The 26892-nt window shown below is 38.6% G+C and overlaps 1 protein-coding gene across 7 annotated transcripts in view; it reads left to right on the forward strand.

The window, feature by feature from the left end:
* The window catches only part of SGK3 (serum/glucocorticoid regulated kinase family member 3), a 147931-nt gene that overhangs the window by 84124 nt on the left and 36915 nt on the right, over positions 1-26892 (forward strand). For 6 of the 7 annotated variants that reach the window (XM_034966173.3, XM_034966175.3, XM_003831357.5 and 3 more), the window contains 4 exons: positions 2659-2742; positions 8618-8690; positions 18108-18183; positions 26648-26735. In XM_034966173.3, the coding sequence (XP_034822064.1) occupies positions 2659-2742; positions 8618-8690; positions 18108-18183; positions 26648-26735 (321 nt within the window). The remainder of the gene's footprint in view (positions 1-2658; positions 2743-8617; positions 8691-18107; positions 18184-26647; positions 26736-26892) is intronic. The other variant, XM_034966176.3, reaches the window with a different exon arrangement.

A 26892-nucleotide genomic window follows, 5' to 3' on the forward strand; every position in this document is an offset into this window, starting at 1 on the left:
CTGCCACATTTTATGTTTGTTTATATGTGCCTTCTTTGAGTAGAATGCAAGGTTCTTTGAAGCAAGAACTTCTTCACTATTGTTTCACCAGCCCTAGAACAAAGATAGTAGGAATTCAAATAAGTATTTGTTGAATTGTTCATCTGTTATTTGCTGGTCACTACAGTGCAGTCCTCAATCCTCAAGAAATTTGGTTCTGTCAGTGCAGATAGACCCCATCCCACCCAACACAGACGCTGTGTTTAGCCTAGGTACCCATGTTATCGATAATATTTTTATTTATTTTATTTATTTTTTTGAGACAGAATCTCGCTCTGTCGCCAGGCTGGAGTGCAGTGGCGTAGTCTTGGCTCACTGCAACCTCCACCTCCTGGGTTCAGGCTATTGTCCTGCCTCAGCCTCCCAAGTAGCTGGGACTACAGATGCATGCCACCATGCCCAGCTAATTTTTTTTTTTTTTTTTTTTTTTTTTTAAGAAAGGACTGGGTTTCATCATGTTGGCAAAGTCTATCTCTTGACCTCGTGATCCGCCCACCTCGGCCTCCCAAAGTGCTGGGATTATAGGCATGAGCCACCGCACCCAGCCTGAATTTAAATTTAATAGAAACAGGGTCTTGGTATGTTGAGTAGGTTGGTCTCGAACTCCTGGGCTCAAGTGATTCTCCTGCCTCAGCCTCCTGAAGTGCTGGGATTACAGGAATGAGCCACCACACCCAGCCTTGATAATATTTTTATACTCTAGTTTTCATAGGTAGTTTATGTAGTTCTATACCATGAAGCTTCTAACAGGGAAATGTGTTGCATTCTAGGTGTCTTGACTTAAACCAAGTCTAAATTATATTTTTATTTATCCACTTGACAAATTGTGAGTTTCTATGTTATGTTCTAGGCACTGCAGATACAGTGGAACAAGAGTGACGTTAGCCCTAGCTCTCAAGGAACTTTCATTATACAGGGACAAGACAGACAATAAGGAAATATGCAAATAAGATAATGTCATATTGTATTAAGTATTGTACTGTTTCCTGTGAAATCTAAGGATTTCACAGGAAATCTAATCTTGCTTTTTTTTAACCAATGGAAGTATTTTTAAGGATTTGAATAGTTTTTTGTTTTTGTCTACTGTTTTATTAGTACATATTTAATAAGCACTTGTTTATAAATCATGCTGTTAATTCATAATTTTACAAGGCTTTATTTGTCTTCTGTAAATATATTTGCTGCAGAGCTTCTCCAGCTTGTAACCTAGACTTGCTCCTGGTCTTGGCTGTATTTGGGTAGCCAGGGGAGGCCACCTGAACTTTCTAAGGTCCATTCTTCTCACCGAGTCAGCACAGATAATTCAAGAAACTCACAATCATATAAACCTAAGTGTTTTATTCTCTTACAGCAGTTCTGCTTCTAGGCTTGTCTGATCCCAGTGCCGTGTGAGATAATCTCTTGTCTAGTCTTATTCAGCGTCACTGGCACCTCGGCTAGGTTTTTTGCCCTCTACTTCTGCATGCTGTCCATGTGGGGGGTATCAAATTAATTCTAACATCTTACACGTAATAGCTTCCTCTGAGACAACCAGATTCCTTCTCGGTTAAGACCAAAAGGGCCAGATTACCATCCTGCAGCTCATGTAGGGTGTCTCATGTATAGTGGGGGGTTGTAATATTTGTTCTGCTTACTTCATAGGGTTGTTGATTATGATTATATGAGGTTATGTATATTTGAAAATATTGAACATGGAAGATAATACTAGGAAATCTGAGGATAAATTCTTATTAATAGTTTGAAAACTACTATGTGAAAGATGACCTAGAAGGAAGAGAACTAACAATTGAAGGTTTTTTATGTGGCAAGTATCACTTTTGAAAATACTTTGTAAGTTCCAGGTAGTAATTACTGCTAGGGAAGAAGAGAGGAAAGTGGCAACAGTTGAATCTATAGTATTTTATTCTTTGGCAAAAAAAATCTGAAGCAAGAATGGCAACATGTTAGAATTCAGTAGATCCAAATAATGAGCACATGGGTGTTGACTATGTTATTCCCTGAAAATTACAGAAATATTTTGTAACATTTGAAAAATAAAATATCACCTGTTTTTTTTCTGACCTCATATTCTTCCCATCACAAGAAACCACTTTTTTTTTTTTCCAAGTCATGATCTCGCTTTGACACTCAGGCTGGAGTGCAGTGGTGTGATCTCAGCTCACTACAGCCTCGACTTACCTGGGCTCAAGCAATCCTCTTACTTCAGCCTCCTGAGTAGCTGGGACTACAGGCGTGTACACCATGCCCGGCTAATTTTTAAATTTTTTGTAGAGATGGGGTCTCCCTATGTTGCCCAGGCTGGTCTCCAGCTCCTACGCTCAAGTAATCCTCCCACCTCAGCCTCAGAAAGTGCTGAGATTACAGGCATGACCCACTGAACCCAGCCAAGAATACCATTTGACAAGATTCAATAAGTGCTTTAATTGGTATGTTTATGTATCTTAGAGAATCATATAAAAATGTTAATATCAGTTTTGGAATATGAAAACATCAGCCTTGGTGAAAGAGCCAGACTGTCTCAAAAAAAAAAAAAATTAAAACAGGTTTCATGTATTTAAGTAGCTAATGGGTTTTTTGCAATTAAATTGTGTTATATTATGTAATTTTTTATTTCCACAGGTTTATAAAGTTCTGGTTTCAGTGGGAAGAAGTGAATGGTTTGTCTTCAGGAGATATGCAGAGTTTGATAAACTTTATAACACTGTAAGTAATCATCTACAAGATTTCTAATTAAAAGAAAGCACCCGAGAAAACCCAAAATAAGAGAAATATATTTGAATGATTAAATTGATACTCATAAGTTAATACGTCAGACAGGCAGACAAAGGTAAGAGATTCTTCAAAAACATCCTAACTTTGGAATGCTTACAAAGAAAAGGTAGAGAGAGGACTGCTGAACAATTCCAAATAAACCATTAAAAATGTGAGAACTAGATAAAATACCTTTTAATGTCATAGAAAATTATAAGTCAGTTCTTTCTACCTACCTCTCTGATAATTGTTAATCATCATGGTATTTCTGGTTAAATTGCCTACTGTAAGCTTTATGTTTGAAAGTCTGTCATGAACCTATCTCCCTTCCACATTTTGTTTCCATTCTTAGAGATATGTCTTAGGTTCCAGATTTTAAGTAGCTAACACAATTGAAATGAGTGTTGACTTTTAGAGTTCTGACAGCTACCTAGGTGGTAAGATCTAAGAGACCATTAGCTATTTAAATTACTACAACCTGTTTTTATATTTTCATAACTCAGATATTAAATAGAATTCATAATCTACTGATGGCAGTACATACAGTACATACTTGCTAAAGTAGGCAGCAAAGAGCCAGGCACGATGGTTCACATCTGTAATTCCAGCACTTTGAGAGGCTGAGGCAGAAGGAACATTTGAGCCTAGGAGTTCAGAGGATACAGTGAGCATGATTGCCCCACTACACTGCCATCTGGGCAATATAGCAAGACACCATCTAAAAAAATAAAGGCAGCAAGACCACCACAGTCACTATAATACCATATCTTCCACAGGTAGCAGTGTTTGTGGATAGTGTTGCCTTGAAGATCATACATAGAAGCTAAAACATGCCTCTTGAGTTACTGATAGCTATTATGGAACTCCAGGTCATTAAGACAGTCCTGGATTTAAAGCTTTGCTTCAGTTAAGAACAAAGCAATTGTGCCTCAAATCCCCAATGTATTTATTTATTTATTTATTTGGGAGAGGGTCTTGCTCTGTCACCCAGGCTGGAGTGCAGTGGCACGATCTTGGCTCACTGCAACCTCTGCCTCCCATGTTCAAGTGATTCTCGTGCCTCAGTCTCCCAAGTAGCTGGGATTACAGGCGTGAGCTACCACGCCTGGCTAGTGTTTTTGTAGTTTTAGTAGAGACGGGGTTTTGCCATGTTGGCGAGGCTGGTCTCAAACTCCTGGCCTCATGTGATCCGCCCACCTCGGCCTCCTAATGTGCTAAGATTACAGGCATGAGCCACTGCCCTTGGCCTCAAATCCCAAATTGAAATTCTTCTGCTCTCATGTAATAGTAAATAGGGATCTCCCAGTGTCATTGTTTAATGAATGGTAGATTACTAGGCATCCTCTGGAAAAACTCTTGTTATATATTTAAGAAGGGAATTTTGGGCCGGGCACGGTGGCTCACACCTGTAATCCCAGCACTTTGGGAGGCTGAGGCGAGTGGATCAGAAGGTCAGGAGATCGAGACCATCCTGGCTAACATGGTGAAACCCCGTCTCTACTAAAAATACAAAAAATTAGCCAGGCGTGGTGGTGGGCGCCTGTAATCCCAGCTACTTGGGGGAGGCTGAGGCAGGAGAATGGTGTGAACCCGGGAGGCAGAGGTTGCAGTGAGCCGAGATTGCGCCACTGCACTCCAGCCTGGGTGACGGAGCGAGACACTCTCTCAAAAAAAAAAAAAGTTGAGGGGGGGGAGTTTTTTCATTTCTTTTTTTTTTTTATTATTATACTTTAAGTTTTAGGGTACATGTGCACAACGTGCAGGTTTGTTACATATGTATACATGTGCCATGTTTGTCTCTTGATTTTAAACATAGGAATAAATATATGCCTGTGGGTTATTATTTGTAAGATATTTTTGAATATGAGGAAACTTACACATATATATCAATTAAGAGATAAGTTCCTAAATGGGTCAGAATAAATCAAACAATGTCTAGCTGTACCACTTCCTGTGTTTTGTTAAGTCATGAAAATTAGACTTCTGATTCATCTTTATTTAGCATTTCACTATGTATGTATTTGTTCGTAATATTCACATCACTTGCTACTTGAAATGGAATTTCTGAAGATAATACTGCAATTTAAAAATATTTATTTTTGCCTATGTAAAATTAATAGGGAGACTCCATCTCTACAAAAAAAATAAAAATAAAAAGTTAGCTGGGTGTAGTGGCACATACCTTATAGTTCTGGCTACTTCGGTGGCTGTGGTAGGAGGATCACTTGAGCCTGGGCGGTTGAGGCTGCAATGAGCCATGACCATGCCACTACACCCTTGAGACCCTATCTCAAAACAAAAACAAGAACAAAACACCTATAATGTTGCTACTCAGAAATAACTGTTAACATTTTACTGTTTTCTTCTGTTCTTTAGCTTTTCTTTAATGCATACGCAACTGCACTTACTAAATACAGGTTGAGTATCCCTTATCTGAAATACTTGGAACCAGAAGTGATTTGGATTTCAAATTTTTTCAAATTTTGGAATATTTGAGTTATATTTACCAGTTAACCATCCCAAATCTGAAAATCTGAAATCTGAAATGCCCCAGTGAGCATTTCCTTTGAGCACTCAAAAAGTTATTGGTTTTGGAGCATTTCAGATTTTCAGATTTGTGATATTCAACCTGTATAGTTTTAGATATTTGCTTAATCAAAGGATATTGAGATAGGTTTTTTTCCTGTAATTAAGGTTACACTGTTGAAACAACAGCCAATGAGAGTTTTTACATGGAAATATCTTTCATAAGTTTTTAGTGATTTTTAAAAAAATGGCTTATTTTGGAGGCTGAGTGAGGGTTGCAATGTTAGCTCATTTTGAAACTCTTGAATACCCATTATTTGCATGTTCAGCATGTCTTTGAGGAGTGTGTAAATCCAACTGTACCCACCAGGATGCCTGGGTTATGCTCGGGTAAAAATGACATGACTGTAGTGTCTGTCTGTCTCTGTCTCTGTGTCTTTCTTTCCCTCTCTCTTTCTCTCTCTCTCTCTCTCTCACACACACACCCCACATACACCACATACATTTGAGACTTCTGTCTTTTGCTTAAAATATTTCATAGGCTAGATTTACCTTCTAAAGACGTCTTTTGTGAAACTCTTCATAAGAGGAAGGGGTGTAGGGAATGTCATCTAAAAACTCAGCACTGTGGAGATCCACACCGGTAGTGTGTGTTCATGATGTTTTCATGATTTTAATAGCTGGTGATTAATTAAATTGTTAATATTTGAGTATCTGTAAGCATAAAAATAAAATAGGAAAACTTGTTTGGGGGTACCTCCATCCATGATCACTTTCATTCTCTCTTCTGTGAAACATTCCATCTTCGGATTTTTTGCAGAAGAGTTTCCTTAACTTGTAGTTCAGTTTTTATCATTCATCTCTCTAATTTCTTTTGTATTTCTTTTCACCCTTTTTTCATTGTTCTTATTTCATCACTTTCTATGTCTCTCTCTTTTTATGTAGCTCCTTCTAATTCTGCCTCCTGTGGTGAGGGGCAAAGAAAAAAATAGGAAAATAGTTATTGGTTGAATTCTTTGAAACTACAGAAATCAGGTTGAACCTGGTCTGGATTTCCCTAAGTTCAAAAACACAAATTATTTTTCTGTCCTTTTAGAATAAAAGAAAAGAAAAAAATCTCTAGGCATTTTAATTGTCAACTTCAATGTGTCCTTTATGACTAGTTTATATTTTAAACTTTTTATTATAGAAATTGTCAAACACAGGCCAGGAACAGTGGCTCACAACTAGTATCCCAGCACTTTGCAAGACTGAGGCAGGAGGATTGCTTGAGCTCAGGAGTTCAAGACCAGCCCGGGCAATGACATAATGAGACTGTCTCTACAAAAAATAAGACAACTTGCTAGGTGTGGTGGTGTGTGCCTGTGGTCCAGCTACTCAGGGGGCTGAGGGGAGGATCACTTGAGCCCAGGAGGTCAGCACTGCATTCCAGCCTGGGTGATAGAGCAAGACACTATCTTAAGGGAAAAAAGAAAGAAAGAGAGAGGGAGAAGGGGATGGGGAGGGAAGGGAAGGGGAGGGGGCGAAGGAAGGAAGGAAGGCAGGTAGGAAGGAAGGAGGAGGAAGGAAGGAAGGAAGGTTAATTATCAAACACATACAGAAGTGACATACTAGTACCAATTCAGAAAATAACATTATGTTACCATCCAGCTTCAATAATTACTGATACGTGGCCATTCCTGGTTCATCTCTATCCCTAGCCAGCCCACCAGCCCACCATAATTTTGACACAAATTTCAGACATCATATCTTTTCATCTGTAAATATTTTAGTATACATCTCTAAAAGATAAAGATTCTTAAAAACAAAACATATACACAATATCATTACCACATCTAAAAATAAATGAACAGCAGTGCCTTAATATTTGATATCCAGTTAAGGTTTATGTGACTGGTTGATACGTCTGTTAAGTGTCATTTAATCACTAGGTTCCCCCTCTGCCTTTCTTTTCTTTCCTTTACACATTTTTTTTGTGTGTGTATGAAAAACAACAAGGTCATTTGTTTACGTATTTTTCAGTCTGCATTTTACTGACAGCGTGCCCCATGCTGTAAAGTGATTAGTACATTCCTCTGTTCTTTGTATTTCCTATCAGTTGGCAGTTAGAGGTATTGTTTTTGGGTGTTTTTGTTTGTTTGTTTTTGGTGAGACAGGTTCTTGCTCTGTCACCCAGGCTGGAGTGCAGTGGCGTAATCACGGCGCACTGCAACCTTGACCTCCCTGGCTCAAGTGATCCTCCAACCTCAGCCTCCTACATACTGTATAGCTGGACTACACCCAGCTGATTTTTTTTTTTTTGGTAGAGACAAGGCTTCGCTACGTTGCCCAGGCTGGTCTCAAACTCCTGAGCTCAAGCAATCCTCCCACCTCAGCCTCCCAAAGTGCTGGGATTACAGGCCTCAGTGAGCTACTGTGCTCAGCTAAGATACAGTTTTTACATGTGTGTGTGTGTTTTTGACATCAAACTTATAATGAAAATATAACTCATTTTTATGACTTAACTGCCCCAAATTTAATTTCTTCAGGGCCAAGTTTTCCTTCTCTGAAGACAAGCATATCTGATAAACAAATGTATTAGAATATATATATAATTTTTTTTTTGAGACATGGTGTCTGTTGCCCAGGCTGGAGTGCAGTGGCATAATCATGGCTCCCTGCAGCCCCAACCTTCCAGGCTCAAGCAATCCTCCCACCTCAGCCTTAGGAGTAGCTGGGACCACAGGCATATGCCACCATGCCTGGCTATTTTTTTTAATTTTATTTTTTAGAGACGAAGTTTCACTTATTAGAATATTAATAAGGGGAAGGTTAGAGCAGATAGGGTATTGAAAGCAAAATTCATCTGCTTTCTTAGAAATTTATTGTCAATCTATTCATGTAGAGAAAACACCAAGATCATATCTTCTCCTAAGATAATAAATGAGTAATATGTATTTGGAACTATAACAGCAGGTTCTAGCCTTAGCACTTGCCATACATGATCTCCTTTAAAACTCACAGCAAATCTGTAAGGTCATTGTTAAAATCATCCTCATTTTATAGGCAGGAAAATGAGACGCAGATGTTGAGTATTTTATCCTAGGTCACGCGATACTAGGTATTTTATTGGGACAAAAAAAGACGATTAGTTTGTGACATTTTATTGGTATAATTTATATTATACTTTGGATGATCATAAATTCAAAAGTATGTCTTATGATGGATTTTCTTTAAAATAAGATTGTATTTGGCTTTGATGTGTGCATAACTAGAAGACTTATAAAATTAGTTCATATAATGTTATTTTTAAAAATTTTAGTTAAAAAAACAGTTTCCTGCTATGGCCCTGAAGATTCCTGCCAAGAGAATATTTGGTGATAATTTTGATCCAGGTAAGAAACAACTTCATAGGCCAGCTATGAAGTGATTGTTGAAGTTTGAAGAAGTAAATTAATGTATTAATTGCACTGTATAGCAGTGCAGGACTTTAAAAGATCTTATGCTCTGTGAAAATAATGCTGCAGGAAGGTGCTTACTGTCTACTAGGCATTGTTTTAAGTACTTCATGTGTTTTAATTCATTCGATCCTCACAACTTCGTGAGGTGGGTATTATTGTTGTTATCACTATTTTTATAGATAAGAAAATAAGACACAGGTTCATTAATTTGCCCAGGACCACATACAGATAGTAAAGGGCAGATGTGGAAGTTAAATTCAAGCAGTCTGACTTCAATATAAATTTATCTGTCAATGGGCTGGGCACAGTGGCTCACACCTGTAATCGAAACACTTTGGGAGGCCAAGGCAGGAGGATCACTTCAGGCCAGGAGTTTTGAGACCAGCCTGGGCAACCTCATCTCTACAAAAATTTAAAGATTAGCTGGGCATGGTGGCGTGCACCTGTAGTCCCAGCTACTCAGGAGGCTGAGGCGAGAGGATAGCTTGAGGTCAGTAGTTCAAGGCTGCAGTGAGCTGTCATCATGCCATTGCACTCCAGGCTGGGTGACAGAGCGAGACCCTATTAAAAATTTTTTTAATTGATCCTTCAGGTTAATTTGGGAAACTTTACGGACTTTAAATCAGTATCATGAAGAATATTCACTTTTGTATTCAGAAACATTAAATATATACTGTGTACATAGTAACTTGTAGGCCTCTGAATGGGATACCAAAAAGATATCCTAAGCCGGGCACGGTGGCTCACGCCTGTAATCCTAGCACTTTGGGAGGCTGAGGCAGGTGGATCACAAGGTCAGGAGATCGAGACCATCCTGGCTAAAATGGTGAAACCCTGTCTCTACTAAAACTACAAAAAATTAGCTGGGCATGATGGTGGGCGCCTGTAGTCCCAGCTACTCGGGAGGCTGAGGCAGGAGAATTGCTTGAACCCAGGAGGCAGAGGTTGCAGTGAGCTGAGATCAGCGGCACTGCACTCCAGCCTGGGCGACAGAGCGAGACTTCATCTCAAAAAAAAAAAAAGAGAGAGAGGGACATCCTACTGTTTACCCTTGGGGAACCCATGGACACAGAGGGTCTCAGAATCTAGCACCTCTATGACTAAAGCTGCAGGCATGGAATTTTCCCCTAGAACCCAAGAGATTAATCCAGGTCACAGATGGCTACTTATAGGGAAACAAAAGTCTTCTTATCCACCAGAAATTCTATCAGAAAAGTCATCTATCTCTGCCACAGATGAATCCTGAATGGATTGCCCTCCTTCCCCAACTAATTTGCTTGTAACCTTGTAACTGGTTAAACTGATAATACCTCACATGTCTGTGTAAGAAAAGAAAGAGAGAGATCTTGGTCACTACTCAAGATAAAAGCTCTAAGGTCCCTTATATTGAGTGTGCTTTCTCTCTCCATCCTAACTTTATACCATTCATTTTCCTCCCAGACCATATCACTGTGTCCTATATAATTCTGCCCACCATTAACGGACTGCTCTTTATCCTGCACCTTTTTCATATTTCTTCTACATTCTTCCTTTAATTAAAATATTTTTTCCCCAGAGGCTGCTTTGCCTATAGCCCTCTCAACTGGAGGCTTATTATTCTTTACACTTTATGAACCTCTGGTTTGGAGAATGTTCTTACTTCCCTGGTTACATACAGAGTTTTTTTCTTTCTGTCTTTCTTTCTTTTTTTTCCCCCCTTGGGAGTATATAGCACATTTCATTGTAATTGCTAATCTGTCTTACAGTAGGCTGTAGATTTTCTGAAGGTGCAGACTTATGTCTTTTTTTATTGGCTAACAGTGGCAATATACTGGTTTTAAGGTATTACTTTATTACTTTAAAACTGGCAAATACTAGGTTTTAAAGTATTACTAAATATATGAACCCATTAATAAAGAGAAGCAAGGGAAAATTGAGTTGGCACAACAAAGCCAGATTATATTCTGTAGACCTATGGCTTTTGTAATCCTGCTTTGTTTTCGCAGCGGAACACTTTTTTCCCAATTGAAATCTTACAGAGAGCAGATATGGTAGCTACGCCTGTAATCCCAGCACTTTGGGAGGCTGAGGTGGGCGGATCACTTGAGGCCAGGAGTTCAAGACCAGCCTGGCCAAAATGGTGAAACCCCGTCTTTACTAAAAATAGAAAAATTAGCCAGGCATAATGGTGCATGCCTGTAGTCCCAGCTACTCGGGAGGCTGGAGCAAGAGAATCACTTGAATCCAGGAGTCGGAGGTTGCAGGTGAGCCAAGATCGCACCATTGCACTCCAGCCTGGGCAACAGAGCAAGACTCTGTCTCGAAAGAAAAAAAAAAAAAGAAAGCACAAAATAAATCTTATGGAAATGTAATATGTGAAAAAAATTTAAATGGAGCTGCTTTGTTGGTATAACAGTGAAGTATCTCCTTGGAGCGCAGGTTGAAAAGCATCTTCATGGGTAGTGTGTGGGCCTTAGTGGCATTTGAGCAAGATGTGAAACTGACAGTGTGTAATTTATGGTGGGCACAGCAGAGGAGAGACTGGGAGACTTGTTAAGGGAATAGTCCAATAGCCCTGGCATTAGATAATGAGTATGGGGACTAGGGTAGAAATAGGGTTTAAAAATGAGCAATGTACAAGAACTCCTTTAATGAAAAATCTGGAATACATCTTGATGATTGCTTAGGTAACAGACATATAGAGAAGAGAAGGAGAGATAATTGGAGGGTCTGCCCTGGGTGACTGAGACAATTAACTAATTAGAAGTGGCAGAAAAATATTAAGAAATCAAACTACTAGTGATAATATGAGACTTGAACTTGGGTTGGAGTTCTGTAGAGCCCTTAACTGAATCCTTAAGACAATCATTTCATCAAGGAAAGAAAGCAAAGAAGTAAAAGACTGGCAACATTGCTGCTTCATTGTTAAAGGCAAGATACCATGCTGAATGCTCTTTGGTACTTTGTTTTGATGAATTAATTGACACTAAAAACTGATTTTTTTTGAAGAGCTGTTTGTCTATCCTGCGTATATTTAATATGACTTGGCAACAGTGAAAAGGATCATATGTCACAGAGATATTAGAAAGTCCTGCATTGGGGAAATCAGATCTAAGTCAAATTCAGAAAAACAGATGGATAAGATGCTCATTTGGTTATACTTTGGGGATACAGGCATTCCCATATTTTTCTGGTGGAATAAAAAGTGTTACAATCCATGTTGAGGGGAGTTTGGTAGTGCTTAGAAAAACTGTGAATGCATTTTCCACTTTGGCCAAGAAATCACATTTCTAGGAATCTGTCCCTAAAGTAAACTGCATATGATATAATGTACACACAAGACTGTGTATTGTGACACAATTTTTAACAGAAAAACTAGAAACAATGAAAATATTTTTCCAATGGAGCTGGATATAACATACTTGTAAAAAGGAACAAAAAATCTCTTTATGTATTTTGCTATGGTGTGATCTCCAGAATATACCATTAAATGGAAAAAAAAATCACAGTGCAGCAAATGAGTTTGTATGGTGTGTATTTTTTCTGTAGGAAAAGGTACGGGGATTCAAAAGGAAATAATGGAAGAATAAATAAAAAACTAATAAAACTAGTGACTTTAAGGATGAGGGAGAGATTGGGAAAGGCAAAAGGGGTGGAAGTTAGATGCCCTTGAATGAATTTTGTTCATACCTTTGACTTTGGAACCATGTACTATTTTAAACAATTTAAAAACAAAAATAAAAATGCAATAACAAAGCAGCCTCTAACAACTGAAAATAAACCGAAGGAAAAAACCTAACTTAATTTAAGTAACTTTAAAACATGGGATTTTGACTGTATATTCTTCATGGGATATATTGCTAAGGATAAAAACAAAAACCCATGGACAAATTTTACACTGCATTCATTAGTGTTATATGGTGGTGTTATTCTGTGATTAATGTTACTATCATGGGAACCAAGATTTTAAGCAGAAGAGGAAAGTGATACAAACAAAATCAAAGATTTTAAGTAAAAATCCTGTAATTTTTTTTTTTTTTTTTTTTTTTTTTGAGATGGAGTTTCACTCTCATTGCCCAGGCTGGAGTGCAGTGGCATGATCTTGACTCACCGCAGCCTCCACCTCCTGAGTTCAGGCGATTCTCCTGCCTCAACCTCATGAGTAGCTGGGATTATAGGATGTGCCACCACACCTGGTTAATTTTGTATTTTTAGTAGAGATGAGGTTTCTCCATGTTGGTCAGGCTGGTCTCAAACTCCTGACCTCAGGTGATCCACCCACCTTAGCCTCCCAAAGTGCTGTGATTACAGGCGTGAGCCACTGCACTCAGCAAAATCCTGTAATTTGTAACTTAATTTGGAAATATAGTTTGAAATAATTATTTATTTATTTATTTATTTTTTGAGACAGAGGCTCTCCCTTGTTGCTCAGGCTGGAGTGCAGTGGCGTGATCTCGGCCCACCACAACCTCCACCTCCCCGGTTCAAGCGATTCTCCTGTCTCAGCCTCCTGAGTAGCTGGGATTACAGGCATGTGCCACCATGCCCGGCTAATTTTGTATTTTTAGTAGAGACAGGGTTTCTCCATGTTGGCCAGGCTGGTTTTGAACTCCAACCTCAGGTGATCCACTGGCCTCAGCCTCCCAAAGTGCTGGGATTACACCACCACCACTCCTGGCCCATAATTTATTTTTTTACCTTAGTAAAAATATTTTCTAGCACTCTCTCCTGGAAATGCCTAAAAGCAATAACAAGTAGTAACCAACACCCCTAGCATTCAGATTGTGATCTCTAAATACCATTTCCCTCTCAAAGGAACCAGAGTTCGTGAAGAAATGGTGATCCCAGATCTGGGGCAGGAAATGTACAAGATGATCTCAGGGCAGCTTGCCTGAAAGCAGGGAAGCTATTTAGGATGACTGAAGTTTGATCAAAAGAACACAGGAGCTCAGTTGTCGGGGCTTTCACTGAGCAAAGATTAGACAGAATGGTGAAAGTAATTATCATAGCAGGTTAGAGCACATCAGTATAAAGACTTTCCAATTTACTTTGCTTGTTTGGGGAAAAAAAAAACCTTATGAAATGCTGTAGAGGTTACAAGAGTAAATTTATTTGCCAAATCAATAAATTAAAAAATCAAGGATTTATCTTGCCTTTGTTGTATGAAATGTAATTTATTTGTACCAAAGAGATAATGTTGGAAAATACTTCATAGCGGAATCACAGTTCATAGATAGAAGAATCACAGAATGATAGAACTGGAAAATCCTCGTACAACTTCTGATGAATTAATAGTTCTAGGCAAAGATCATCAGTGATTTCAAGACTTTACTAGGGCAGAAGGATCTGCTTCTAAGATGGCTCGCTCATATGGTTTTTGGTAGAAAGCCTCAGCTCCTTGTGAGTGGGCCTCTTCTTAAGGGGCTTTGCGTGTCCTTAAGCCAGGCAGCTGGCTTCCCCAGAGTGAGGGATCCAAGAGAGCTAGCAAGGAGGAAGCCTCGGTGCCTTCTATGACTTAGTCTTGGAAGCCACATGCCATTACATCCACCATATTCCGCTCATTAGAAGGTAGTCATTAAGTCCAACCCCCGTTCAAGAGAGAAGAAGAACTAAGTTCTACCTGTTGATTGGAGGGAAATAAAAGAATTTATAGACATTATGAGATAGTGATTTCATGGCTTTACTATTTTTTTAAAGATACTGCCATTTAGAAATACACACTGATTTATTCCCTCCACACCAAACAAAACAAAACAAAACAAAACAAAAATCTGCCTAAGAATTGCTTTAAAATATTCCAGAAAAAAAAAATAAAAGGTGAGGAATGAGGATAAATGAAATTGGAATAGCAGAATGTTGATAAATTTTAAAGTAGGCGAATAAGGTTCTCACCTTTTGTGTACTTGTGAAGTTTTTCATAATAAAAAGTTAAAAATAAAGTCAGCTGGGCGCGGTGGTTCACGCCTGTAATCCCAACACTTTGGGAGGCTGAGGTGGGTGGATCACCTGAGGTCAGGAGTTCTAGGCCAGCCTGGCCAACATGGTGAAACCTCGTCTCTACTAAAGATACAAAAATTAGCCAGGCGTGGTGGCATACACCTGTAATCCCAGCTACTCTGGAGGCTGAGTCAGGAGAATTGCTTGAACCTGGGAGGTGGAGGTTGCAGTGAGCTGGAATCGCGCCATTGCACTCCAGCCTAGGCAACAAGAATGAAACTCCGTCTCAATGAAAATAAATAAATAAATAAAATCATACCTGAGAAAAACATTCTGAAATTCCCTTTTTAATTTATCTCATGGTTGGTAGCCATTCTATGGGATTTTTGCTTATCTTTTTGAGTTCTTATACTGCAGTTTAAGCCTATGTCTTCTTTTTCTTTTGTCTACTTTATTCTAGTGTTTGCCAATCTCTATAAGATACATCTTACATACTTGAAGGCTGATTTTAAGAATGATCTCTGCCTGTACTTTTTGTTAACATTTTATTTAACGACTTTTTAATAGGATGCACCCAGAGGAAACCATACTTTTAACTTTATTTATATATATGTTTTTGAGTCAGTGTCTCTGTTGCCCAGGCTGGAGTACAGTGGTGCGATCTCAGCTCACTGCAACCTCTGCCTCCCAACTCAGGTGATCCTCCCACCTCAGCCTGCTGAGTAGCTAGGACTACAGGTGTATGTCGCCACAGTGAGCTAATTTTTTAAATTTTTTTGTAGAGACATGCTCTCACTATGTTGTCCAGGCTAGTCTCAAACTCCTGGCCTCAAGTGATTCTTTTACCTAGGCCTCCCAAAACTGTGGGATTACAGACGTGAGCCACTGAACCCAGCCTTTTTAAAATTTCTAATTGAAATTTCCTTTGAATTCCAACAGATACATTCATGTAACTTCTTCATTGGAGAGATTTTTAAAAATACATATTTCTAACTATAGTTCTTAATATATAGGCCTTATATAAATTCTTGGCACTTACCCTATACATTATAGTCTTACCTGGAATTTTTTCAGATATTTGCAAACTTAGTGTTGATCTAAAAAAGTAAGTTTGGAATTGCCCCTGAATTCTGACTGCCACTGGACTTCTTCTTATATAGGGCTTTACATAGTGATTTTGAAACTGTTTAGTCAGTAATGAAATGGCAAGCCTAGAAACACTTAGAGCAGCATGGGCTATAGCTCACTGAAGAAAGGAAATTCCTCTCTTCACACTGGCCTTCAAAAGTAAAATATATCTTCAGTAAGCATCCACAGAACAACTTAAAGCTGTTTCCATATAGTTATTAAGTTTTCTTTGAATATCCTAAATGTAGTCATTCATTTTAGTTTTTCATATGTTACTAAATTCAGTTCTCAAGAAATAACTGTGTTTCAATTACAGTTTTTAATGTAAACTTCACATGTGCTTTGCTACCTAGTGACATTATAAATGTCCTTGGAAGAGTTTAATAAGATACCTACCTGAAATTCTTCAAGGAATTCTTAGACAAACAAGAAAAAAGTACCAAGTACATGCTTCTGGCTCCAAAAGACCAGACCTGATTTTATATTTGTTTATATTTGTATGAAGCCATACCTTACATTTAAGAAATGGAAATAAACCTGGAAATAACCCATAATTTTGGTGACAAACACTATACATTATACCTTTATTCAGTAGAAATAAGTTTACTAAACCAAAACTTATTGTCAAGTGGAATATTTTTTATGGGTTTTTATCCAGACATTTGCCGTTAGGAGACAGTTTCTCAAATCACATGTGTTCAGTTTTTAGAGTATATTTCTTAAGAATTGGCTGGGTGTGGTGGCTCACGCCTGTAATCCCAGCACTTTGGAAGGCCGAGGCAGGCAGATCACAAGGTCAGGAGTTCGAGACCAGCCTGGCTAACATGATGAAACCCCGTCTCTACTAAAAATACAAAAATTAGCCAGGTGTGGTGGTGCGTGCCTGTAATCCCAGCTACTCGGGAGGCTGAGGCAGGAGAATCGCTTGAAACTCAGGAGGTGAAGTTTGCAGTGAGCTGAGATCGCGCCACTGCACTCCAGCCTGGGTGACAGAGCAAGACTTTGTCTCAAAGAAAAAAAAAAAAAAGAGGGTTTAGGATAATGGCTTTTAGACCGCCCCAACCACTAATAATAACAACAACAACAAAAGTAATAGTATCTAATGATTATTAGCTATAAATAATACTCTTAACATCTGCCAAACATGCTACTATAAACTTAGGTGCATTATCTCATTTAATCCTATAACAGCATTATGAGGTATAAATATTGTTACTATCCACATTTTACAAGTAAAAATATGAGTCTTGGAAAAGTTCAAGGTTAGGAAGTAGGAAAGACAAAGATATTTGAATAAAGTTTTCTAATTCCAAGAAAAGTGTGTATTTCAAAGAAAAGAAAGGTTTGTGCTTAATATTTATTCCTAAATTGCTATTGCATGAGCTTCAATTATCAACAAACAAAACACTTCAAAAATACTGGACAGGCTGGGCACAATGGCTCATGCCTGTAATCCCAGCACTTTGGGAGGCCGAGGAGGGTGGATTGCTTGAGCCCAGGAGTTCAAGATGAGCCTGGGCAACATAGTGAGACCCTGTCTCTACAAAAAATACAAAAATTAGCCAGGCATGGTGGTGTATGCTTATAGTCCTGGCTACTTGGCAGGCTGAGGCGGGAGGGTTGCTTGAGCCCAGGATGCAGTGGTTGCAGTGAGCCTAGATCACACCACTGCACTCCAGCCTGGGCAACAGAACAAGACTGTGTCTCAGACAAAAAAAGAAAAATTTTAAAAAAGAAAATACTGTACAATTACTTGTTAGGAAAGTATGCCTGTGCATTTTTTTAAGGTTTTTTGTTTGTTTGTTTTTCACAGTGGAAGTTAAACTAGAGTTTTGGCAATATTCAGTTAACCAATTAATCATTATTGCCCAGTTGCAAAGGATTTCCAGAAATCCTCATTTTTTAAAATTAGCGTGATTTTCAGTCATCAGTGTCATAGTGTTAATTTTTATTCATTGTCTGGTAGTACGTGAGGAGTTGGACAAAGCAATGTGCTTCTCCAATTTTTGTAATTAGTCTATTTAGAGTCCATAATAGGCAGTTTTGAGAACTTTCTTTTTGGAGATAAATTGTCTGCTTAATTTTAATATATAACTACATATATGTAATATATAATTATATATTATAAATACAATGATTCATATATATAATTTCTAAGTATGTATTCCTTGTGTGACAAGTAGCATGAATTTAAAAATAGCTTCTTAATCAAAATTCACTATCTTGTGCTTGTCTGTTATATTAACTGTTGATGATAATTGCATAGTCTGACATAAATAATCCTAATAGTTTATATCTCTCTTCCAGATTTTATTAAACAAAGACGAGCAGGACTAAACGAATTCATTCAGAACCTAGTTAGGTATCCAGAACTTTATAACCAGTAAGTAATTTTTGTTGTGTTCTAAAGGGACATTAAAACTAAACCTAAGAATACTGAATAATCCTTATATAAATTTTGTTTGTTCTATGAAATGTAACTGTGCTATATATGTTTGTAAAATCTTCTTTGAGCATTTTCTCCCTGATACTCTTTCTCCCCTTTTCTCTTCATCTTAGTTATTTTCTTTTTTCCTTTTGTACTTGCATTAGTTTTATAGATTATACTTGAAATGAATTTGCATAATAAATTAAAGCATCTTGCTAATTATTTGATATTATATTTTATCTATACCTTCAAAAAGCATTTAAGTACCTGCTACTTGCATTGGGAATAATATAAAGCTAAGTGTCGTCCCTACCGTCCAGAGGCACAGGCTCCCAGTGTAGTGGGCAAAACAGGCATATATTAATAAACAAGTAATTGAAGCTGGATAATTTTTATGATAGAGGTGCTAGAAGATAGCAGAGAAAGGTGTAGGCATCTCTTCTTGAGGAGGTCAAGGAAGGCTTCCAGCAGCTTAAAGGATGTGTAATCATTCGAGAAAAAAATGAGGCTTTCCAGGCGTAACAGGTTACAGAAAGCCTGAACCGTCAGGACACTTAACATTTCATGGTGACTGGAGCTGAGTAGATTTTTGGAAAGAAGACGAGGTTGAAGGAGTTGTCTGGGGTTGGGCACACATGCCACAATTTCTGCTTCACTTGGGACAGTGTTCTGTTGACCCACATGAGGCCTCCAGTCTTTCTCAACACAATAGTCCAGCAGCCATTAAGATAAAGGCGCTTTCCCAGCCCTGTGGGTGTCTCATGCTGACAGGTTTAAACTTCTTTCTGTAGGCCAGTAACTCCCAACTAGGAAGATAGAGAGTTGTATCAGAAATACCTACAAAAACATTGGTAGATCTGTGGTTTGGCTTGTGTTTTCATTTTTGAGTCTGGTAGTTGGTTTATGAGTATTCATTACATTTATTGTGGTTTGTAATTTATGTTATAGTACTTGTATGTATAAAGTATTCTAAGAGGAAATGAAGAGGATAAAATATTTGGAGAGCTTTTCCGCAGCTCACCTATCTGTGTAAACTAAAGGTTGCCTATGGGCAATGGTGTAAATATGACACACTTTAACAGTCTTTTCAGAACCACAACATTGAAGAACTGTATTTTTGAGTAATTGTTCTAAAAATGATGATTACCATTTATATGGTTCTTTATAGCTCACAGAGGCGTTCTACTATTCTGAACAGGCCCTCTGATCTTCTTTTTAAATTTACTTAATTGAATTTACTAAATTACTAAAATGCTAAAACTAGATCTCCTCTGACAAGGTCTTCTGGTCAGAGATATGGATTTCCCCTGATGCTCCCAGGTAAGGCAAGGGTCAGGCAGGTCTCACAGCTGTGGTCACACCAGCATTAGACAGTGCAGTAAGAACAGGTATCCTCTGCCACCTCTGGCAGGTGGCAGAAGGGCATGAAATTTGGTAGGATACCTGAATTCACAGTTCCCTTGTCTAGTCTGTTCCTCAGTAAAAAGTCTTACTATTTGGCTCTTTGTTTAACTATTTTCTTAAACATTATGCCTTTTCCTGGGGATATGCGCTATGCTATCTTCACCTTAGACCCACCCTTCTAATCTCTAATTATTGCTCTATACATTGGAGATTACTTTGAATTGGCATATTACTGGCTGTGTGAAATGTAATTCATGCATTCAAAGCTTGAATTTGTCTCTTCCTTTGACGAGCGGGCATGGAATAAGTATGCAATAAATGTTAGTGGTTATTACTTCTCCTAGTATTTTAAGTTACTCAGAACCCCTAACACTATATAATATGTGAAGTATTCATTCTGGATCTTGATGTGCAGTATTATAAAGATGTTATATTTGGCATTAAAATTCAACTAAAAGCAATTGGATTATTTTAAATTGCCAGTTTCCAAAATCTTATACTGTGAAATACACAGTTCTTGAGTGTACAATTCAATGGATTTTTAAATATATATACACCCTGTAACCATCACCATTCCATTCATGATAGAAGATATTTCCAGCACCCCAAAAATAGTCAAGAGTTTTTTAAACTTAATTTTTTTTTTGAGATGGAGTCTCATTGTGTCGCCCAGGCTGGAATTCAGTGGTGTGATCTCAGCTCACTGCAAGCTCCGCCTCCTGGGTTCATGCCAGTCTCCTGCCTCAGCCTCCCCAGTAGCTGGGACTACAGGGGCACACCACCACGCCCACCTAATTTTTTTGTGTATTTTTAGTAGAGACGGGGTTTTACCGTGTTAGCCAGGATGGTCTTCATCTACTGACCTCATGATCTGCCCACCTTGGCCTCCCAAAGTGCTGAGATTACAGGAGTGATAAACTTAATTTTTTAACTGGCATTTTCTTTTTAGTAAAATGTGACATTTCCTTTGTGTGTGTGTGTGTGTGTGTGTGTGTGTGTGTGTGTGTGTGTGTGTGAGACGGAGTCTTGCTCTGTAGCCCAGGCTGGAGTGCAGTGGCGCAATCTCAGCTCACTGCAACCTCTGCCTCCCAGGTTCAAGTGATTCTCCTACCTCAGCCTCCCAAGTCGATGGGATTACAGGTGTGCACCACCACGCCTGGCTAATTTTTGTATTTTTAGTAGAGACGGGATTTCACCATGTTGGTCAGGTTGGTCTCAATCTCCTGACTTCGTAATCTGCCTGCCTTGGCCTCCCAAAGTGCTGGGATTACAGGCGTGAGCCATCGCACCCGGCCAACATTTCCTATTTTCTAGATCTTTTCTGTTGTTGACAGAATTTTAATTTTCACGCTCTTCATTTGAACATCAAGCTGTTCTTAAGACAGTAGAAATTTAAGAGAGCAAGAAGAGAAGCCAGTCAGCAAGTGTATCTTGAGCACCTCCTATATACCTGTTATTACTGTTAAGGAAACGTACTTTATTTTTATTTTTTATGTTTTTGAGACAGACTCTCGCTCTATCGCTTAGGCTGGAGTGCAGTGGCGTGATCTCGGCTCACTGCAACCTCCTCTCCCTAGGCTCAAGCAGTTCTCTCACTTCAGCCTCCTGAGTAGCTGGGATTACAGGTGTGAGCCACTACACCCAGCTAATTTTTGTATTTTTAGTAGAGACGGGGTTTCATCAATGGGCCAGGCTGGGTTGGAACTCCTGACCTCAGATGATCTGCCTCCCAAAGTGCTGGGATTACAGGCATGAGCCACTGTGCCCAGCAGGAAATGTACTTTTAAAATAGCTTTTCTTCTGGCCAGGCACAGTGGCTCACGCCTGTAATCTCAACACTTTGGGAGGCCGAGGCAGGCGGATCATGAGGTCAAGAGATTGAGACCATCCTGGCCAATATGGTGAAACTCCATCTCTACTAAAAATACAAAAATTAACCAGGCATGGTGGCCTGCGCCTGTGGTCCCAGCTACTTGGGAGGCTGAGGTAGGAGAATCGCCTGAACCTGGGAGGCAGAGGTTGCAGCGAGCCAAGATCGTGCCACTGCACTCCAGCCTGGCGACACAGTGAGACTCCATCTCAAAAAAAAACGAAAAAACAAACGGAGTTTCACCTGCCTCAGCCTCCCGGGTAGCTGGGACCACAGGTGTGTGCCACCACACCTGGCTAATTTTTGTATTTTTAATGAAGACAGGGTTTCCTCATGTTAGCCAGGCTGGTTTCAAACTCCTGACCTCAAGTTATCTCCCCCCTCGGCCTCCTGAAGTGCTGGGATTGTAGGTATGAGCCACCACGCCCAGCCAAAAAAGCTAATTTTTAAGATGACTTTATTAAAAACAAATTTTAAAATCATTTTCAAACTATAATAAAATGTTAGTATTTCTCTCATCTCTGGATGAAAAAGGGTTTTCTGAGCATATTGTCAGTGAATGACATTATCACAAAGTAAAACAATGAAAAATTTGACTAATAAAAACTTTGTGCACGGTGGCTCATGCCTTTACTCCCAGCACTTTGGGAGGCTAAGGCAGGCAGATCACTTGAGCCCAGGAGTTCAAGACCAGCCTGTGCAGCATGGCAAAACCCCCTCTCCAGAAAAAAAATGCAAAAAATCAGCCTGTCATGGTGGCATGTGCCGGTAGTCCCAACTGCTCAGGAGGCTGAGGTAGTGAGGTAGGAGAACCACCCGAGCCCAGGAGATCCAGGCTACAGTGAGCCGTGATTATCCCACTGCAGTCCAACCTGGGTGGCAGAGTGAGACCCATCTCTAAAACAGCAAAAGCAAAAAAACAAAGCAAAACTTTTGAACCCCCAAATCATAAGTAAGTAAAATTGAAAACCAAAAATATAGAAAAAGCTTTCCATGATAAAGGACGATAGATAAATACATTTCACATAGAAGGAGCCCATGCAAACACTTAACACACCAAAACAAAACAAAACAGAACAAAACACATTGAATGGTTCACAAAGAAGGACACAGAAATGGCTTACTGTCAGAGAAACTAAACATTTCCTTATGTATTTAAGAAATGAAATGGAAGCAGAAATACCTTATTTTAATTTTATTGCATCATAACAGAGAAAAGTGCCCAGATCAGGACTGTACAGCTCAATAAATTATGAGAAATAAACGTAACTGAATTATATCATCCCCTTAGGCCAAAAAAGAAAATAGTATGAACACCCCTGAGATCTCTGACACATCCTCTTTCAATCTCTGTTTCTTTCTTCCTTCCCAAAGGTAACTACCAGCCTGACTTTTAACAAAACAGATTAGTGTGTGCCCTGTTTTTGAACTTTATATAAATGGAATCATACAATATATTATCTGTCTGGCTTATTTCCCAGCAATGTGAGAGTCATCCATGTTGTCTCATATAACTATAGTTTGCTAATTTCCATTGCTGTATAATGTTCCATTGTATGAGTATACCACAGTTGATGCATTCTACTGTTGATGGGCATTTCAGATACTAATATTTCTATTTTCTGACTATTATAAATAATATTGCCATTAGCATACCTTTTGGTGCACATGTGCCAACATTTCTGATATATCTTGGAGTAGAACATGTGGGTTGTAGGGTATATGTATGTGTTTAACTTTAGTGGATAATGCAAAATAGTTGTGCAAAGTGATTTACCAGTTGTACACTTTCCATCAGCATGTGAAATCACGTTGCTTACCTCATTAACACTTAGTATTGTTAGTCTTCCATTTTAGCCATTCTGGTGAGTGGGTAATGGTATCTTACTGTTGCTTTAATTTTGCATTTCACTTATTACTGTAAGCGATACTGAGTACTTCCTCTTTAAAATACAGTTTTTCACATCAAATTATCCAAGATGTTAATATAAAATGTAACATTTAATGCTAACCAAGCCTGAGAGTCTTCAGGATGTTCATATACTGCTAGAAGAGTATAAATTGGTACAGCTGCTCTGGAAATCAGTCTTACAAACTGTATTTGTTTAATACTGTAAAATGGTTTATAATTCAGACGAGTAATTTTATTTTTAAAAATCTGTTCTGAAAGTTGTAGAGTTCTAATACTACGCACAAAGATTGTCAACTACAGCATTGTTTATGGTAATGAAAAGTTGGAAGTCATACCCTCAAGTGGAAGAATCATTGAGTAATTTTTAGTACATTCATGTTATATATCATGTATCTGTCAAAAGTGATTGTTTACAAAGTTTTTAACAAGATGGGGAAATGTTTATTATGTAATTTTAAAGTGAAAATTTAAATATATTATGATCTTAAATGTGCAGAGAAAAAGACTGAAATAAAATATGCCAAAATGTTAACAGTGGTTGCTTCCATGTGGTAAGATTGAAAATCCCCACCCCTACACTTTATAAACCTTTTTTATTAAGTTAAAAATTCACCATTTTAATTATTCTAAAGCATACAATTCAGTAGTTTTTGTTTTTTTGTTTTTGTTTTTTGTTTTTTGTTTTTTGTTTTTTTTTTTGGAGACAGAGTTTTGCTCTGTCACCCAGGCTGGAGTGCAATGGCACCATCTTGGCTCACAGCAGCCTCCGCCTCATGGGTTCAAGAGATTCTCCTGCCTCAGGCTCCTGAGTAGCTGGGACTACAGGTGCGTGCCACCACATCCGGCTAATTTTTGTATTTTTAGTAGAGACAAGATTTCACTATGTTGGCCAGGCTGGTCTTGAACTCCTTACCCTCATGATCCACCCGCCTCAGCTTCCCAAAGTGCTGGCATTACAGGTGTGAGCCACTGCACCCAGCCCAGTAGTTTTTAGTGTATTCACGATGCTTTACAACCATCATCACTAATTCTGTCACCCCAAAGCTAATCTAACATTTTCATCCCCTTAAAAAGAAACTTTACCTCCAAATTATCTCCTCCCCCAACCCTTGGCAACCACTATTCTACTTTCTGTCTGTACAGATTTGCCTATTAAAATGAAATTATATAGTAGGTGACTTTTTTTTTGCCTTTGTTCATTTAGCATAGTATTTATGAGCTTCATTCACGTTATAGCATGTGTTAGTGCTCTTCGTTCCTTTTTATGGCTAATATCCCATTGTATGGATCACACCACATTTTGTTTATCCATTCATCTATTGGTGGACATTTGGGATATTTCCACTTTTTGGCTATTATGAATAATGCTGCTATGAGAAATCATGAATGAGTTTTTATGTGAACATATGTTTTTATTTCTCTTGGGTCTTTGCCTAGGTTTGGAATTGCAGGGTCATAAGGTAACTCTGTGTTTAACTTTTCAAGGAACTGCCAAACTGTTTTCCACAGTGGCTGTACCATTTTACATTTACACCAGTCCAGTTCTTTTTATTTTTATTTTTTTCCTATTTTGTTTATTTATTTTTAGAGACAAGTTCTTGTTTTGTCACCCATGCTAGAATGCAGGGGTACAATCTTGGTTCACTGCAGCCTCAGCCTCCTGGGCTCGAGTGATTCCCCTGCCTCAGCGTTCTGAGTAGCTAGGATGACAGGTGCACACCATCATGCCTGGGGTTTTTTATTTTATTTTTTGTGGAGACAGAGTCTTGCTATGTTGCCCAGGCTGGTATCTAACTCCTGGCCTCAAATTATCCTTCTGCTTCAGCCTCACAGAGCATTGGGATTACAGGCATGAGCCACCACTCCTGGCTAAGGCCTCCTCTTTTTAAAAATAATTTTTCATCTTTTGAGTTTCCTGGAAATAATGTATATTATTTGATTAAATAATTATGGACAGATTGGGGAGAGGGTGCCGGGTATGGAGATTTAATTATTCCCCACAGTCGTCATGAGTCCATCTGTGGGCCATCTCTAATTTTAGTCCGTTTTTTTCTCTTCATCCTTCATCTTCATAGCCATTTCCTCATCCCCCTTGATGATACCCACTTTAATGTGTTTGATATATGTCCTTATATATCTGTGTATCTTTGGTAAACAGACTGATGCTTTGTGTCTATGAGTATTTTATATATATATATAAATGATACTGTGTTATAGTTTCTTGCTTCTCGCTGTTGACTAGTATTCCCTATAGGCAGTTACCATAGTTGACTTACTCATTTCCCTGGTGGTAAATGTCTATTTTGCTTCTAACTTACTGTTACAGAAAATGCTGCAATGAACATTATAGTTACATGCCTTTCACTGGACCTGCACATAATTTTTTTTTTTTTGAGACAGAGTCTCGCTCTGTCACCCAGGCTGGAGTGCAGTGGCACAATCTCGGCTCACTGCAAGCTCCGCCTCCCGGCTTCACGCCATTCTCCTGCCTCAGCCTCCCCAGTAGCTGGGACTACAGGTGTCCACCACCACGCCCAGCTAATTTTTTTTTTTTTTGTATTTTTAGTGGAGACGGGGTTTCACCATGTTAGCCAGGATGGTCTCGATCTCCTGATCTCGTGATCCGCCCGCCTCTGCTTCCCAAAGTGCTGGGATTACAGGCGTGAGCCACCGTGCCTGGCCAGCGGCACATAATGTTTTCTATGGTTTACCCCAAAAATTAGAATTTCTGGGCCCAGGGGAAATGCATACACAGTTTTACCAAGTATTGCCAGATTGCTTTTCAGAAAAGTTGCTTCATTCTGAATTGTCACCAACAATATTTGAACATTTCTCTTTCCCTATTTTTTTTTTTTTTTTTACCAACTTTTGGTATTATCTGTCTTTCTAACTTTTGCCAGGTAACGGACATAATGTGATATCTCATTATCATTTTAACTTATATTTCTCTGATTATTAGTGAAGTTAGCCATCTTCACAAATTTGCTTGCCATTTGGGTTTTCTTTTCCATGAACTGCCTGTTTATATGTTTGCCCATTTGTCTATTGGTTTCTCTATTTAAAAAAAAAATAATTTGCGTATTACATTTATAATAATGAATATTAATGGATTCTGTTTGACTTTCTTACTGTAAATACTAATATAGTTATTTCTATTTTGATTTTCATTTTAAAAGGGAGAAAGGCTGTAGAAATGCTTTTGAAGTTATAATAAAGTTGATTTTTGTTTTTAGTCCAGATGTCAGAGCATTCCTTCAAATGGACAGTCCAAAACACCAGTCAGATCCATCTGAAGATGAGGATGAAAGAAGTTCTCAGAAGGTAGTAAGAGGAATTGCCTTTCTTAATAGAAAAAATACTATTCCAAAGGTGAAATTAGTGGCTTTAGGACACTTACTTCAAATGAAGTAATTTCATCCATAGTAGAGTTTCTACTATGTAGAACACATAAAAACAAATGCATATACCTCTTACAGAT

This window comes from Pan paniscus, chromosome 7 (genome assembly GCF_029289425.2).
Source record: "Pan paniscus chromosome 7, NHGRI_mPanPan1-v2.0_pri, whole genome shotgun sequence".
Classification (NCBI taxonomy): domain Eukaryota; kingdom Metazoa; phylum Chordata; class Mammalia; order Primates; family Hominidae; genus Pan; species Pan paniscus.